The 18,296-nt window shown below is 43.4% G+C and overlaps 3 protein-coding genes across 3 annotated transcripts in view; 2 read left to right on the top strand and 1 right to left on the bottom strand.

The window, feature by feature from the left end:
- Positions 1-18,296, top strand: part of PKD1L1 (polycystin 1 like 1, transient receptor potential channel interacting) — a 528,440-nt gene that overhangs the window by 394,232 nt on the left and 115,912 nt on the right. The window contains exon 45 of the mRNA XM_069732261.1: positions 1,581-1,715. Within this exon, the coding sequence (XP_069588362.1) occupies positions 1,581-1,715 (135 nt within the window). The remainder of the gene's footprint in view (positions 1-1,580; positions 1,716-18,296) is intronic.
- Positions 3,408-5,028, top strand: LOC138642284 (uncharacterized). The gene is made up of 2 exons (XM_069730363.1): positions 3,408-3,949; positions 4,309-5,028. Exons 1-2 carry the CDS (start codon positions 3,539-3,541, stop codon positions 4,837-4,839), a joined length of 942 nt encoding a protein of 313 aa, XP_069586464.1. The 5' UTR covers positions 3,408-3,538; the 3' UTR covers positions 4,840-5,028.
- LOC138642283 (uncharacterized) lies at positions 6,058-10,468 on the bottom strand. The gene is made up of 2 exons (XM_069730362.1): positions 10,356-10,468; positions 6,058-7,469 (listed from the first exon to the last, which is right to left on the bottom strand). Exon 2 carries the CDS (start codon positions 7,461-7,463, stop codon positions 6,204-6,206), a length of 1,260 nt encoding a protein of 419 aa, XP_069586463.1. The 5' UTR covers positions 7,464-7,469; positions 10,356-10,468; the 3' UTR covers positions 6,058-6,203.

Below are 18,296 nucleotides of genomic sequence, written 5' to 3' on the forward strand. Positions count from 1 at the left end.
TCTAGAATACTGATGCAAACTGTTTGATGAATCGGCATCAGAGGTTTTCTTCTTTTGTTTCTTTAGTTTCTAAAATGCAGTATAAGGCTGTTTCCTGGTTTCAATAAGAGAACTAGCTTCGTTTCAAATAACGCTGACTGATCAAAACTTAATTTTACTTTCATATGCTAAACTAGAAAAAGTAAAGTTGAGCTCTAATCGATTAACAACAAGGTTAATTTATTTGATAGACAGTTTGAATGATTTAATGTTTTTTGGCTCTGGTGACAATTTTTTTCCAAAATGCGGAAAGCTTTCAGTGTTGCAAAGTGTTTTCCTCCTATAGACTTTGACCTAAAGGGGTTGTCCTATTAACAACATATATCATTTGTTCACAGGAATGGTAGTAATGTATGATCTCTGAAGCTGTGCCTGCTAGCTACACTTCTCATCACAAAACAGGGGCTCCCAAAGTCACGCATGTGAATGTATCATTGGAGAGCATGTGTGACAGTCTTTTAGGTATAACGTTCACAAATACTCACTACCACAAATTTCACATGGAAAGACTTTAGGTTCCCTGTTCTTGGGATCAGTAAGGGATCATCTCCCTGACCATCAACAATCTTACTTGTGTCATCCTGTAAATGGGTGATTTATGTTTATGGGTGAAGTTTATCAAAAGTTAGAAAGTATTTCACTTCATTTAAAAATAAAAAATATAAAGTAGGATTTTGATGTTCATGATCAGCTTATTCAAGGCGCCATCGTGCTCTGTAGTGCTGCATCACATTCATTGTATAGCATAAATATAAAGAGAACCTGGCACTCAACTTAAGTGTATGCACCTTAATTTATTGTGTAGTACCAGTAAACGTTTCGGTCTAAATAGACATTCTTCAGTAACGTACTGATGAAGGTCTATTTAGACTGAAATGTTTACTGGTACTACACAATAAATTAAGGTGCATACACTTAAGTTGAGTGCCAGGTTCTCTTTATATTTGTCACATGGTGTGGGAACCTACCTGTGCACCCTTCCAGTAGTTCTCACATCTTATTTACTTTCATTGTATAGCAAGTACAGCTCAATAATCCATATTTTGTTGGTTGAGCCTGCAACTGGAGCTCCCTTTAGCTTAGCCCCATTAAAGTGAATGAGACTGAGCTGCAGTACTACACACCGACTACACAAAATGTGCAGAGCTGTGCCCGGTAAATAAAGAAAGGTATGCGTGTTCCCCAAGGCGCCCTGCTTTTTCCAGTCAGCTGATTGCTGTTCTTGCGGGATGTCAGTCCTTCAGAATCTAATATTGATGGCCTGACGTATGGTAAGGTCATCAATATCATGGTCCAGGAATACATCATTTAGTCGTGAATTTAAAGGAAAAAACAACAAAAAAAAGGAAAAGGAAACAGCATTTCTAAGCCGAATACTCAACTCTCTCAGGTAAAATGGGTCTAGCTGAGCACAGCATTTGGCTGTGGGAGGCATGCAATTATATTTAATTTAGTTTTATTTCATACTTAATCAGCTACTATTAAATTGGAGCCATTAAACCACTGCAAAACTGCCTTATTTATTTCTTCTTATTTTTCAGTGGATTCGCTGTTTGCATGGGATCATTTTATTTTTAATAATTATTAAGTTTATAAAACTTCTCCGGTTTTACAAAATAATGGCTTCTTGTGTCGCAGTATTTCAGCATTCTTGCTCCAGCTCAGCATTCACAGTGGTGAGTAGTGAGTACATTTATTTCATAATAAAGATTACATTTTTATGACACCTTGTGGACCATCAAACTGGCTTGTCTGTAACCGGGTGGTACAGGTCCTTCTCAAAAAATTAGCATATAGTGTTAAATTTCATTATTTACCATAATGTAATGATTACAATTAAACTTTCATATATTATAGATTCATTATCCACCAACTGAAATTTGTCAGGTCTTTTATTGTTTTAATACTGATGATTTTGGCATACAACTCCTGATAACCCAAAAAACCTGTCTCAATAAATTAGCATATCAAGAAAAGGTTCTCTAAACGACCTATTACCCTAATCTTCTGAATCAACTAATTAACTCTAAACACATGCAAAAGATACCTGAGGCTTTTATAAACTCCCTGCCTGGTTCATTACTCAAAACCCCCATCATGGGTAAATTAAGGTGCCTTCACACTGAGCAATATTGCAACGAGAACGACAACGATCTATGACGTTGCAGCGTCCTGGATAACGATATTGTTGTGTTTGACACGCAGCAGCGATCCGGATCCCGCTGTGACATCGCTAGTCGTTGCCGAAAGTTCAGAACTTTATTTGGTCGTTAGATCAGCCTGAATCGTTGTGTTTGACATGAAAAGCAACGACGTCAGCAACGATGAAAGGGGCCGTCGCAGCGTCTTGTTGTGGCCAGGTAGGCGTTATGCATTACAAAAGGAGACGCCTTTAAATTTAGCAATGTCGCTCGTAGATAGATACGCAATTATTTCGAAGATCCCAATATATTACAAATTGCAAAAGGAGACGCCATCTGTCATAATGGCCTGGGAGGTGGTGTGAACATTATTATAGTAATGTAATTATCACCATACTCCCAAATGCATTCCAAAGACAAAAGGTGATGCCTACATCACATTATTACATTAAAAAAGGCACCCCTTTACATTACATTACAAAAGGTGACGCCAACTGTCACGACAGCCTAGGAGGTAGGTGTGAACTTTACGTAAGGGCGTATTTACAATGCATCACTATTACAAAAGAAGACCCCTTTAAATCACATTATTACATTACAAAAGGTGACGCCATAACGTTATATATTTCAAAAGGCTTTGTTGTTACGTCTCACTGAGAACGCTGATAGGTCACATCGGGGTCATGTGTACCTGCGTTCCGAAATATAAACCGCGACTTTACAACTTTTCAATCACTTGTGCGTACTCTGCCATCCACGAGCATCTCGTGTGCGTCTTGGTTCGAAATCCATCGTGTTCCTTCTCCATCAACTCGTGGGCGTCTTGGCTGTAACTTTTGAGCGACCTGTTTGTAGATCTTCAACTCTGCAGCGTTTTCAATTAGTACATCTACGGTGAGTATATCCTTGTGCTGTATTCATTTGCCATGCAGCAATACTAATTTATGTGTCTAGAAATAGATGTATACTACATCTCAGCAGTGATTTTTTTTTAGAGCTTTCACGTTTATAACCAAAGACGCTTTAGCGTCGTAGTATTTCCATTTTAAGTGGTAATGCAAACGATTTTGTAGTATGGTGTGTTTCACCAACATGAAATTGGCCATTGACAAAATAGCAGCCAATAGAATTTACAAATTTTTCAACGCTCAAAATGGATAAAAATAGCCCTCATCCCATCCCCAAATGGTGGCTATGGGGAAACACACAAACGGCCCCCATCCCATCCCCTAAATGGTGGAAATAGTCCCACGGACCATCCCATACAAAAAATGACTGATAACAATAGGAACGGCATACGGCTCATCAAACTTTTAATTTTTGCTGTTTCTTAACTTTTATTTTTTTATTTTTTAAAGATGTCTACAAATGAGCAGGACTGTGTTCGGGCACTCATAGAGATGTACCGCTCCCTGCCCTGTTTGTGGAAGATAAAATCTAAGGATTATAGCAACCGTTACATGAAGAGAGAAGCGTATGAGAAGCTGGTGGCCGTCTACAGGGAGTATCATCCCACAGAGACCGTGGATGAAAACATTGTGAGGAAAAAGATCCAGGCTCTCCGCACAGTTTTCAAAAAAGAGGTCAACAAAGTGGAAAATTCTAAGAAGTCTGGGGCCGGAACTGAGGAAGTCTATGTGCCCAGGCTGTGGTATTACGACCTGATGGCATTCACTAGAGACCAAGAGATCCCTCGCCCGTGCCAGACTGTGACTAGCCTTTGTGAGCCATCGCCCGAAGATATCCTGCCTGAGTCTCCTGACGACCATGTAAGTAGCCCCAAGCTTCCCTTCTTGTAGCATGCCGTGTGTCTTGTATGTTTATGAGACTGCATGGCTTCCAGTAATAGTGAGTCACGTTGTTCATGTTTAATCCCCCTGATGATAACAGCTGCCACTTCCTGTGTCCGTAATTAACATATTGTGTCTTCCGCACATTCGTACAGTATTGCCGGCCAATGTAGTTCAGCACAGCTCTTTAACCCCTTTGTTTTTTAACCCAGGTAACTGTTCCTCATAGGTTCCAATGGGCATAGAGGTGTTTGGGGAGGTGTGGGCTCTCTCGGGCTGTGTGGCAGAGTCGTTTGTATGTTATTTATTTTAAATTTTTCTTTTTCATGTAATTGCAGGTGCCTCTGCAACAGCGGGAAACAACGGAAGCGAACAATGTCCAGTCCCCTCAGTCCTCCAGTAGCCCGTCTGTCGAGGAGCAGACATGTCCACTGCGCCCATCTAGAAAGAGAAAATCAACAGCAGCCACACCTGTGGATCTCCTGGCAGTGGCCAACAGCATCTTGTCCAAGCACGTCACAACCAAACTCTCCCCATTCGCATCCTTGGTTGAGGAACGTTTAAACAGACTGGATGATACCCAAAGATCTCACGCGGAGAGAATAATGTTTGACGTTATGAACGCGGCAGCCGCAGGAAAACTATGCGACACATCAACATTGAGCATTGACGTCCGTCAGCCCAGTGCCCATTTTTATTGGGGACACCAACAGGAGCCCATGCACAGCACTCCTGTCCGCAGACCTGGGCCACATAATTCTCAGTTCCGGACACCACCTGCACCCCCTTCTTTTGGTGACTTATCACAAGGACCTCCTATGGCCACGCACCACTACAGTGAGATGGACACTTACTACCAAAATTTGTAGTGTTGTAGTTGAAATAAATGAGACTTGTGTTTTAGATGCTCCACAAGTAATCCCCTATGCCTTCTCCCCTGCAGGCATCCTCCTGGCACCCGGTCATTAATCCCCTATGCCTCATCAACATTAAAAAAGTATTGTAATAACAAATAATAAAATTTTTAATACAAATAATAAAATTTTTGGTTTCTTAAATTTGTGTATGTACTACGTGTCTCTTTGGCTTGGCAATAAATGACGCCGCTGGTCAATACACTACGTTGCTGGGCAATATGCGACGGGGACATGCAAATGCTAGAATACCCAATACATTACCGTCACACATAACTATATTGTTAACGATATCGTTGCTTTTTGTGACGTAGCAACGATATCGTTAACTAAATTGTTGTGTGACAGCGTCCAGCGATCAGGCCCATGCTGGGAGATCATTGGTCGCTGGGGAAAGTACAGCACTTTTTGTGGTTGCTGAATCTCCCGCTGACATCGCTGAATCGGCGTTACACACAGCATGTGTAACGCCGATTCAGCGATGTCGTCACAAGAAACAAGGGAAACATTGGGTTAATAAGTGCAGGGCCACTCTTAGTAACGTGATGTTTACCATGGTTACCGTTGTCAATGTTAAAAAAACAAACAGTACATACATTCCCGCTGTATGGTCAAGTCCCTCGCCTTCGGCTTCCTGCACTGACTGGTGAGCGCCGTCCGGTAGTAAAGCACAGCGTAGACATCACCGTTGTACTTTACGCCCGGCGCTGAGTCAGTGCTGGAAGCTGAAGGCGAGGGACATGACTATACAGCGTGAATGTAAGTATGTATTGTAATTTTTTTTTAACATTTACAACGGTAACCAGGGTAAACATCGGGTTAATAATCGCGGCCCTGCACTTAGTAACCCGATGTTTACCCTGGTTACCCGTGGACTTCTGGATCGGTGCTCGCTGGAGAGCTGTCTGTGTGACAGCTCTCCAGCGACCAAACAGCGATCGACATCATTGTCGGTATCGCTGCAGAGTCGATGAGTGTGAAGGTACCTTTAGAATATGGTGAACATCTACTAATATATATACACACACACATCAGGAAATCACTAGTGCATAGGATGCTGCAGACTCACAGGTTTCATATGATTGATACAGAAGTAGAGTATGTTCATAGATATATATGTTTATTGGTATGTATTGGTATGTATGTCAAATAATAAGAAATAACAAATAGATATATCGTTATGTTCACATTTATTACAGAAAAAGGAGTATCATGGGTCATCCAAAAATTGTTAAAAATGAGCACTTTTACACAAGAGCACTTGAACCCCCCAACAATATCATCCATAATACATGGTATAAGTTATGCCAACAGTTACGTTACAGCTGTTGATACTGCCATGGGACAGCCCCTGGCCCATTGAAAAAGTCAGAGTATTTGTCCCTGCTATTAGTTGCATCATCACAGTACCTTCCAGAACCCAGACTTTCCAAACCACAAACCCTGTGCGCGTCTAGACGCCATTCGCCCTGGGTTACATCTCCGTTACCCTGGTCCACAGAGTCTACATACTGTGGAGGGCTGTATGCAGTGGCATCACGGCGACGTAGAAAGTTGTGGAGGACACAACAAGCAAGCACCACAGAGTCAATAGACGTTAGTTTCATGTTTAGTGCTGTGTGGAAAACCCGAAATCGGTTTGCCATAATTCCGAATGCATTTTCCACAACGCGTCTAGCTCTTGAAAGTCTGTAATTAAAGATTCGTCGTTCCGGTGTCAGAGTCTTCTGGGAGAAGGGCTTCAAAAGGTTGGGATGCAGTGGGAAAGCCTCATCTCCGACAAAGACAAAGTTCATGTTTTCTGTTGTGTCACTGTTGGGCGGCAAGGCAAGTTTATTATTTTTCAAGCGTTCCCCAAAATCTGTGTGCTCCAAAACTCCTCCATCGGATACTCTCCCGTTAATCCCAACAGACACACTTATGAAATCATAGTTAGCATTTACGAGGGCCATGAGAATTATGCTGAAATATCCCTTATAGTTATAATAAAAGGAGCCAGAGTGTGGTGGTTGGGTGATGCGTACATGTTTGCCATCCAAGGCCCCACCGCAATTAGGGAACTGCCATTGCTCCTCAAATCCCCTAGAAATCTCTTTCCAGTCATCCGGGGTCTGTGGGAAAGGCATGTAACTGCGGTGTAAAACTGAGACAATAGCTTTGCATGTCTCTGGGATGATGACGCTGAGTAGGGATCGGGATATAGCTGCGCTGTAATGCAAGTCTTGCATAGACCTGCCAGTCGCCAGGAAACGCAGCGTGACAGCCAGCCTCTCATCCACAGGGACAGCTGCTCTCATCTGTGTATTTTGCCGCCTGATATAAGGTTCTACAGCTGCAAGTAGGACATTAAATGAGTCCTCCGACATTCTCAGGTAGTTACGAAAATCATGCGGGTTGTTATCCTGCAGTTCCCTTATAAGGCCCATATGGGACAATTGATTCCTCTTCTGCAGCCACTGTTTGGTCCACATGCGGCGCTGACGCTTTACACGATTGTTTCGCGCTTGAACCTCCAGCTGGTTGTGAGCTTCTACCAATAACGCGGCCGCAACAATCACAGGTACATCCGAATGAGACATGGCAACCTGAGAAAGGAAAAAAGAAAAAAAAAAATTACTACATATCATTTTCAAAACTTACACAAGACATCCAATACTGTAATGCATTCTCCGTTGCGTCACCGATGCTGCACCATTTGACAAAAATGTTAACATAGGATGTAAGGTACTATATATATATATATATATATATATATATATATATATATATATACACATACATACACACACATACATATATACATACACAGAGATATACATGGCTAATTGTAAGCAACGTTAACACAACAGCCATACCCCATAGATACCCTCCATTAAATGTACCATCCACTGAAACAAACAGGACGATGAGCGCTGCTGATTTATAACGGGAACGCCAAATAGTGACTTCTGGAGCCGACGTCACACCCGCGACGGTGTGCATAAATGGAGACGCTATAGCGTTGCGAATTGCGCGCCAGAACGGTAGAATCAAGGACCTCCTCTGGGTGTGGCTGGGTGGTGCCATACAGCGTCTCTCTTGCTAAAATGGCGGCGAGACAGCGATGTCCTCCTTTGGGGCAGACAGAGGTCCGTTTTTTTGTAAAAAAAATGGATGCCATGGACTATGAGGGCCGGGAGAGTCGCCCAGCACACCCAAATCTACACAAGAATGAGGTGTTGCGCCACATTGCCCAGAAAATGGAGCGGAGGTTCGGCATCCGGCGCAGTGCGCTGCAGCTGCGCAAAAAGTGGGCCGACCTCCGGTACAAACAGCCACTTTATCTGGCAACGTTGCGGGCAGAGACCAGGCAAGGCAAGTAACAGTATAGTGTAATTGGGAGACACACAGTATCGGGAGGGGGGAATAGGGACACTCGCACTGCCGTGTGGCGCTTCCCACCTTCTATATATGTACCTCGATTTGGGGAGTTAAATTTAAATTTTATTCCTTTATGCCACTGGCCTAGGTTTGTTATTTGTGGGGGTGTCGGAAGCTCTGTACTTTGGTGTGTAAACATTGTGTTTCTTTATTTTTTGTGTATAGAGAGACAACGCCAGCAGAGGACTACAGCGGCCAGCAGCGTACGCCCACAGCCAGGGCCGTCACGTAAGTTACCCCTCATGTCTGGCAATTGCGATGGCGCCTACTTAATTTTTTATTTAAGTCTACAGCTCTGTACTTCTGGTGTCTAAACCTTGCGTGTCTTTGTTTGGGGTGTAGAGAGACGCCGCCGGCAGAGGACAGCACCCACTGCAGCCAGCAGTACAGCGGCTAGCAGCGGAAGCCCACAGCCAGTGTCGTCACGTAAGTTAACCACCCTTTTTTAGAATTTAATGACGCCATACGGGCCATTAGTAGGGAGGTTAAATATTGTGTACATTACAGGTGCAGTAACCCCACCGCAGGCCACAACCCCGCCCTTTCGCCACCCATCTTCCTCCCCCGGGTCGGCGTCATTCTCTCCAGCGACAAGCATTCGTAAGTGACAAAACCAGCGAGCGCTTCACCACAGTGAGTTCAATTGTTAACCAGATATGTATTTGCTTCCTTTCAGCAGCAGGAGCTGTGGCCCGAGCCAGGGGATGGGTGGTCAGCAGCTCCGCGGATGAGCAACAGGCGTCCCTTTTCCGTAAGTATTGAGAAAGTGGGAGGGGGTTATCGGTGGGATGTCACATTTGACAACGACTAAACGGACCCTAAAACATTGAACCTAAAAAATGCCCTCTGGGGCAGTAGAAAATTGAGTGTGTAGTTACAAGTACCATTTTACAATAAACGAATTACTAACGATCATTACCAGCTATACGACCTGGTCGTGATCGTTGGTAAGTCACTGTGTGGTCGCTGGGTCGCTGTCACACAGAACAATTGCGTTAACAATATCGTTGCAACTTCACAGAAATCAAAGATATCGTTACAAAAATCGTTATTTTTGACGGTACCGTAAAATTGCTGGTTATGTAAACACATGCCACCGTTGCAGCTTAATCACTGTCCATTCTCCAACCTCTTCTATCACAGAACCGGACACCGTGAGAGAGCTGCTGGCCAAGCAAGACCGCCTGGAGCGGACAGCAGCGCTCATGCTGCAACAAGTACAGCAACATGGCCGCACGCTGCGACACCTCTTGAGGCGTGGGAGGTTCTGATTTTTTTTTTTTTTCTTTCATTGTTTGGGATATTGTTCTGTTACTTGTTATTTTTCAGTTAACAACATAAAAAAAGTTTGATTTGACACAATTATGTTTGGTTTATTGTGTCTATAGCCACCGGCAACACACCGTGCGCCAAGAAACGTCGCCACACACACTTTTTGGCACACATAATATCTCCAGTAGTTAAAAATGAAAAGACTGCAGCTTGGTGTGTCTGTAGTATACAGATATGAGGTGGGCCAAAAATATTACATGCATCTCCATAATCACACAAATTGAGGGGACAATGGTTGTCACACGGTACATATCTATGCTCACCTGCCAGGTGTCAGAAATAGTGAATTCAGGAGCCTGTATATGTTTATCATGAATTCATTTTTTCTGACACCGTACTTGATGAATATAGATAGCGTGACAGTGATTGTCTCTTGATCAAAAAAAAATAAGGTCAGTTTGTGAAAAAAAAAAATTAGTTTACCAGTTGTGAGCTGTTTTTATTTACTTGCGGAGCAGGCCAGGGACAGCTAAGCCAAGGTAGACACAAAAGAGTTGGTTGGCCTTACCATATAGTTTGCGCAAAAAATGCTACACAGCGCCAAATAGTTTGCAAACTGCATCCGAAAGTGCCTCCATCTTGTGTGTCCGCTTACCAGATGCACAAGATAGCTGCCAGATATGTTTTATACATTACTATACCATATACTTAGATAAGCATTGCGTCTAGCATTACTACACAGCCATTACTATACAAAAAAAAAAAAAAATTGAACATACCGTTGATGAGCAATAAAAGAACCGATGAAGACGCCGGCAGTGGAGTACGGCGTTCCGAACAGAACGTTCACGGTAGAAGAGGATCGTAGCTGGAGAAGGATCGTTCCGGACAGGACGCTAGAAATGCAGGAAAAACAGGCATACGCAGCTCTCGAACAATGTGATTCAATCGCTGTAGAGTCGCGGTTTATATTCTGAGACGCCGGGACGTCACATCCTGGGTGACACCTATCTGGGTGTCACCCACCTGGGTGACACCTATCTGACTACGCTGCCAATTCATTGGATCGTTAACCACTGCTGTTTGACGTGAAGCAAGCAACCAGCGACAACGATCCGTGAGTCGCTGTTACGTCACTGTATCGCTCCGGCATCGTTCGAACGTTGGTGTGTTTGACGTCTCTACAGCGATCTAAACAGCGACGCTCCAGCGATCGCCTTTTGGTCGTATCGTTGTCTATATCGCTGCAGCGTCGCTCAGTGTGAAGGTACCTTAAGACTAGCGACCTGACAGATGTCAAGAAGGCCATCATTGACACCCTCAAGCAAGAGGGTAAGACCCAGAAAGAAATTTCTCAACAAATAGGCTGTTCCCAGAGTGCTGTATCAAGGCACCTCAATGGTATGTCTGTTGGAAGGAAACAATGTGGCAGAAAACGCTGTACAACGAGAAGAGGAGACCGGACCCTGAGGAAGATTGTGGAGAAGGACCGATTCCAGACCTTGGGGAACCTGAGGAAGCAGTGGACTGAGTCTGGTGTGGAAACATCCAGAGCCACCGTGCACAGGCGTGTGCAGGAAATGGGCTACAGGTGCCGCATTCCCCAGGTAAAGCCACTTTTGAACCATAAACAGCGGCAGAGGCGCCTGACCTGGGCTACAGAGAAGCAGCGTGGTTTACGAATTTTTGCCTGTAGGACATTATTGCAAGAGAGCTTGGCTGAGTAGATTACACAAGAAGGATAACACACAGCAAGTCAGCAGGATCTAGGAGCAACATGGCAGATGTGACAACCTACATGGTGAGCTACAGCATGTGCTACATGTTCACAGATCGACCAGAAGAAGAATTAAATTTCACCTGTCAGAAGTGTAGACTAGTGGCCCTTTTAGAAGAAAAGGTGCGGGGTCTGGAAGAAAGAATAGCAACTTTGAAACTCATCAAAGAGAATGAAGACTTTCTAGACAGAACAGAAGCATCTCTACTGGTCACAGAAGGTGAAAAATGTGTCAGAGAACCTCCAAAAGCAGATGAGTGGAAGCATGTGACCAAAAGAAGCAAGAAGACCATGGAGAAATCACCAACCACACAACTGAAGAACCGATATCAAATCTTTGTAGAGGATGAAGATGGCACACCTAAGGATGAAGCAATACCAGCAAGCAAAAAAGAAAAGGGCACACAGCAACAAGTGACAGCAAAAAGTACAGCCAAGAAGCAACGAAGAGTGGTGGTGGTGGGAGACTCACTACTGAGAGGCACAGAAGCAGCCATCTGCAGACCGGACATAACTGCAAGAGAAGTATGCTGCCTTCCAGGTGCGATGATCAAGGATGTGACCGATAGGATACCAAAGCTCTTCAGCTCCAAGGACGTCCACCCATTTCTTCTGATACATGTTGGCACCAATGACACGGCAAGGAAGGACCTACCGACAATCTGCAAAGACTTTGAAGAGTTGGGGAAGAAAGTAAAGGAACTGGATGCACAGGTAGTTTTTTCTTCTATCCTTCCAGTAGACGGGCATGGCACCAGGAGATGGAACAGGATCCTTGATGCAAACAACTGGCTAAGACGATGGTGCAGACAACAAGGATTCGGATTCCTGGACCACGGTGTGAATTACTTGTACGATGGACTCCTCGCCAGAGACGGACTACACCTCAACAAACCTGGGAAACACACATTCGCCAGAAGACTCGCTACACTCATCAGGAGGGCGTTAAACTAGAAGAAGAGGGGACGGGAAGAAAAACATTAGACTTGAACAAAGAAGATCCAGGAAAACATACTCAGAAGGGAGGTAAGAACATTTCTAAAACAATCCACAGCGAGGAGATTGGAACAAAACAAAATCCTCTAAACTGCATGCTCGCAAACGCCCGAAGCCTGACAAACAAGATGGAAGAACTAGAAGCAGAAATATCTACAGGTAACTTTGACATAGTGGGAATAACCGAGACATGGTTAGATGAAAGCTATGACTGGGCAGTTAACTTACAGGGTTACAGTCTGTTTAGAAAGGATCGTAAAAATCGGAGAGGAGGAGGGGTTTGTCTCTATGTAAAGTCTTGTCTAAAGTCCACTTTAAGGGAGGATATTAGCGAAGGAAAAGAGGATGTCGAGTCCATATGGGTCGAAATTCATGGAGGGAAAAATGGTAACAAAATTCTCATTGGGGTCTGTTACAAACCCCCAAATATAACAGAAACCATGGAAAGTCTACTTCTAAAGCAGATAGATGAAGCTGCAACCCATAATGAGGTCCTGGTTATGGGGGACTTTAACTACCCGGATATTAACTGGGAAACAGAAACCTGTGAAACCCATAAAGGCAACAGGTTTCTGCTAATAACCAAGAAAAATTATCTTTCACAATTGGTGCAGAATCCAACCAGAGGAGCAGCACTTTTAGACCTAATACTATCTAATAGACCTGACAGAATAACAAATCTGCAGGTGGTTGGGCATCTAGGAAATAGCGACCACAATATTGTACAGTTTCACCTGTCTTTCACTAGGGGGACTTGTCAGGGAGTCACAAAAACACTGAACTTTAGGAAGGCAAAGTTTGACCAGCTTAGAGATGCCCTTAATCTGGTAGACTGGGACAATATCCTCAGAAATAAGAATACAGATAATAAATGGGAAATGTTTAAGAACATCCTAAATAGGCAGTGTAAGCGGTTTATACCTTGTGGGAATAAAAGGACTAGAAATAGGAAAAACCCAATGTGGCTAAACAAAGAAGTAAGACAGGCAATTAACAGTAAAAAGAAAGCATTTGCACTACTAAAGCAGGATGGCACCATTGAAGCTCTAAAAAACTATAGGGAGAAAAATACTTTATCTAAAAAACTAATTAAAGCTGCCAAAAAGGAAACAGAGAAGCACATTGCTAAGGAGAGTAAAACTAATCCCAAACTGTTCTTCAACTATATCAATAGTAAAAGAATAAAAACTGAAAATGTAGGCCCCTTAAAAAATAGTGAGGAAAGAATGGTTGTAGATGACGAGGAAAAAGCTAACATATTAAACACCTTCTTCTCCACGGTATTCACGGTGGAAAATGAAATGCTAGGTGAAATCCCAAGAAACAATGAAAACCCTATATTAAGGGTTACCAATCTAACCCAAGAAGAGGTGCAAAACCGGCTAAATAAGATTAAAATAGATAAATCTCCGGGTCCGGATGGCATACACCCACGAGTACTAAGAGAACTAAGTAATGTAATAGATAAACCATTATTTCTTATTTTTAGGGACTCTATAGCGACAGGGTCTGTTCCGCAGGATTGGCGCATAGCAAATGTGGTGCCAATATTCAAAAAGGGCTCTAAAAGTGAACCTGGAAATTATAGGCCAGTAAGTCTAACCTCTATTGTTGGTAAAATATTTGAAGGGTTTCTGAGGGATGTTATTCTGGATTATCTCAATGAGAATAACTGTTTAACTCCATATCAGCATGGGTTTATGAAAAATCGCTCCTGTCAAACCAATCTAATCAGTTTTTATGAAGAGGTAAGCTATAGGCTGGACCACGGTGAGTCATTGGACGTGGTATATCTCGATTTTTCCAAAGCGTTTGATACCGTGCCACACAAGAGGTTGGTACACAAAATGAGAATGCTTGGTCTGGGGGAAATTGTGTGTAAATGGGTTAGTAATTGGCTTAGTGATAGAAAGCAGAGGGTGGTTATAAATGGTATAGTCTCTAACTGGGTCGCTGTGACCAGTGGGGTACCGCAGGGGTCAGTATTGGGACCTGTTCTCTTCAACATATTCATTAATGATCTGGTAGAAGGTTTACACAGTAAAATATCGATATTTGCAGATGATACAAAACTATGTAAAGCAGTTAATACAAGAGAAGATAGTATTCTGCTGCAGATGGATCTGGATAAGTTGGAAACTTGGGCTGAAAGGTGGCAGATGAGGTTTAACAATGATAAATGTAAGGTTATACACATGGGAAGAAGGAATCAATATCACCATTACACACTGAACGGGAAACCACTGGGTAAATCTGACAGGGAGAAGGACTTGGGGATCCTAGTTAATGATAAACTTACCTGGAGCAGCCAGTGCCAGGCAGCAGCTGCCAAGGCAAACAGGATCATGGGGTGCATTAAAAGAGGTCTGGATACACATGATGAGAGCATTATACTGCCTCTGTACAAATCCCTAGTTAGACCGCACATGGAGTACTGTGTCCAGTTTTGGGCACCGGTGCTCAGGAAGGATATAATGGAACTAGAGAGAGTACAAAGGAGGGCAACAAAATTAATAAAGGGGATGGGAGAACTACAATACCCAGATAGATTAGCGAAATTAGGATTATTTAGTCTAGAAAAAAGACGACTGAGGGGTGATCTACTAACCATGTATAAGTATATAAGGGGACAATACAAATATCTCGCTGAGGATCTGTTTATACCAAGGAAGGTGACGGGCACAAGGGGGCATTCTTTGCGTCTGGAGGAGAGAAGGTTTTTCCACTAACATAGAAGAGGATTCTTTACTGTTAGGGCAGTGAGAATCTGGAATTGCTTGCCTGAGGAGGTGGTGATGGCGAACTCAGTCGAGGGGTTCAAGAGAGGCCTGGATGTCTTCCTGGAGCAGAACAATATTGTATCATACAATTAGGTTCTGTAGAAGGACGTAGATCTGGGGATTTATTATAATGGAATATAGGCTGAACTGGATGGACAAATGTCTTTTTTCGGCCTTACTAACTATGTTACTATGTTACTATGTTACTATGACTGTTGCTAAGTGGTCCCAAGTACTTTTTTCTGATGAAAGCAAATTTTGCATGTCATTCGGAAATCAAGGTGCCAGAGTCTGGAGGAAGACTGGGGAGAAGGAAATGCCAAAATGCCTGAAGTCCAGTGTCAAGTACCCACAGTCAGTGATGGTGTGGGGTGCCATGTCAGCTGCTGGTGTTGGTCCACTGTGTTTCATCAAGGGCAGGGTCAATGCAGCTAGCTATCAGGAGATTTTGGAGCACTTCATGCTTCCATCGGCTGAAATGATTTATGGAGATGAAGATTTCATTTTTCAGCACGACCTGGCACCTGCTCACAGTGCCAAAACCACTGGTAAATGGTTTACTGACCATGGTATTACTATGCTCAATTGGCCTGCCAACTCTCCTGACCTGAACCCCATAGAGAATCTGTGGGATATTGTGAAGAGAAAGTTGAGAAACGCAAGACCCAACACTCTGGATGAGCTTAAGGCCGCTATTGAAGCATCCTGGGCCTCCATAACATCTCAGCAGTGTCACAGGCTGATTGCCTCCATGCCACGCCGCATTGAAGCAGTCATTTCTGCCAAAGGATTCCCGACCAAGTATTGAGTGCATAACTGAACATTATTATTTGATGTTTTTTTTGTTTGTTATTAAAAAACACTTTTATTTGATTGGATGGGTGAAATATGCTAATTTATTGAGACAGGTTTTTTGGGTTATCAGGAGTTTTATGCCAAAATCATCAGTATTAAAACAATAAAAGACCTGACAAATTTCAGTTGGTGGATAATGAATCTATAATATATGAAAGTTTAATTGTAATCATTACATTATGGTAAATAATGAAATTTAACACTATATGCTAATTTTTTGAGAAGGACCTGTATAGTGCATGTACAATAGTATTTTTTTATAAGGTGCAATATTGTCACTGATTCTTTTCACTGATTTAAATCTCCATCTACTATATATGAATATCTGCATTCTAAGGGTACGTGCCCACAATCCGGAGTTGCTGCAGGTTTGACGCTGCGTATTTATTCAGCATCACACCCACAACGGCCAGGTGTTAAGAAAGAAACGCGTAATCTGTTACTCATTATCATGTGAATTCATCCTACTGGACTTCATGTTTTATTCACAATAAATTTGGAATTTTTTTGGAAGCTGGATTTTCCATTTTTTGCTACATTTGTTCCACGTGATGACTACACGATATCCGTGCTTCCCCACAACACATGCCTAACAGGTGAGCTGGTTTTTCTATTTCTGTCTAACGGCCAGCGGTAACAGCATGGTGGATGGTATTTAATGAAACACCATGTCAATTATGTGTCCACAGACGCCTGCGGATCACCCGTACAGACTGACATACGGCGCGTCTTTCCAGAACTCTGCATGACAAATTCTCTTGCTGAGACACTAGTAGTGTCCGCAAGAGAAATTACATCAATAGAACGTATTGAACACGGTACACATGGTTTAGTGAACACATGCGGATTTACCTGCATTCAATAGGCTGTGGAACTAGCAACACTTTGGATGCAGCAAACATGCCCTGAGTCCAAAGCGCTGCTAGTTCTGGATCGTGGGCACCTGTCCTTAATAACAGGAATGGTGGTAAACATTTGTTGTCTTAAAGGGTTATTCTCATGCTAATACTAAGAAGTGTCACGCTCACAGGTGGTGCACATGGTTTATGGACCCACTGTGCCATAGGGCCGGACTTGCATGTGGGGGCGAAGTTAAACGGCTACCTGGTGTTCACTGGAGCTCCTAATGATGGAGTCAGCCTTGAGCTGCAGGAAGCCGCCAGGTACCACTCCTAGGCAGTCCCCAGTACCACAGCTGTCGACCTCTAGAATGGGCTCATGAGTTCTTAGCCATATAAGACCTAAGAGAAGTGGATACGTGGATGAAACATATATGATAACATATAGAAAACAATCTTCTCCGAATGCAATACTCCTAACTGGAGCTCTACTTGTTCTGAGACAACTTGATTGACTTCGGATAGGCCCTTTCCTTTGACTGATGATACTTTCAGCAGATTCTAGAGGTGTTGCATGGGAATCTGATATCGATCGACCACAGCCTTCTGCAGGAAACTTCCCATTGAACCAGAGTCAGGATAAGCTGTCTTGACTACCCGGATACCTCCACAGGACACAAACACATTCAGAATCAGTGGCAAAGAATTTCCACTCTCACCTAGGGAAGTTTCACCTACTGGATCTAGGTTCGGAGGTTTTCAGACTTCCCCAGACAGCAACGGAAATGTTCTGCACTATCGCAGCCATAGCACGCTCCCTTGGCACAACCACATTATGGCTGCTGCAAAACCAGCCTAATACGATTGACCTGCATGGATTCAGAATAGATAAAACTCTCTGGAAACTGGGAGCAAATAGCCTCTGGAAAGACGGAGCCAGATGCAATGGTTTCCTCTCACGCGTCAGCTCTCTGATCCGCTCCATGAACCTCTAGTCGATCCGGATTGACAGGCAAATCAATTTATCAGGAGTAGCAGGGATGTCATGACCAGACAATTCATCCTTGATCCTTCCAGATAATCCCTCCCACAAGGTTGCTACCAATGCTTAGTCATTCCAACCTAGGTCGGAAGACAGGGTGCAGTACTAGCTTACTGTCAGATCTCCCTGACACAGTCTGAGAAGGGAAGAGGCTATATGACCAGGCTCATTGAATACCTTTTAGAAGGCCACGAGGAAGGTCTGTAGATTCATAGTCACAGGGTCCCCTCTCTCCCACAAGTGGTTGAGCCATGCTAGGGCCTCTCGTACAAGGTGGAACATGGGGAATTACTTAAGCCCGATCAGAGAGAAACTAATAGGTTCTCGTTCAGACACACAGGTCTTGGGAAACAGTTCAGGTACCGTTGGCGTAGCTTCAGGGTCACGTATCACGTACACATTAAACAAGGCTACAGGGAAGATACAGGATA

Source organism: Ranitomeya imitator, chromosome 6 (genome assembly GCF_032444005.1).
Source record: "Ranitomeya imitator isolate aRanImi1 chromosome 6, aRanImi1.pri, whole genome shotgun sequence".
Lineage (NCBI taxonomy): Eukaryota > Metazoa > Chordata > Amphibia > Anura > Dendrobatidae > Ranitomeya > Ranitomeya imitator.

What these genes read in the sequence shown, in the direction of transcription:
- LOC138642284 (XM_069730363.1), top strand. Translation starts at nt 3,539, where the DNA reads ATGTCTACAAATGAGCAGGACTGTGTTCGGGCACTCATAGAGATGTAC. An exon ending in CTGAGTCTCCTGACGACCAT is followed by an intron (nt 3,950 to 4,308) that starts GTAAGTAGCCCC and finishes ATGTAATTGCAG; the next exon opens with GTGCCTCTGCAACAGCGGGA.
- LOC138642283 (XM_069730362.1), bottom strand. Translation starts at nt 7,463, where the DNA reads ATGTCTCATTCGGATGTACCTGTGATTGTTGCGGCCGCGTTATTGGTA.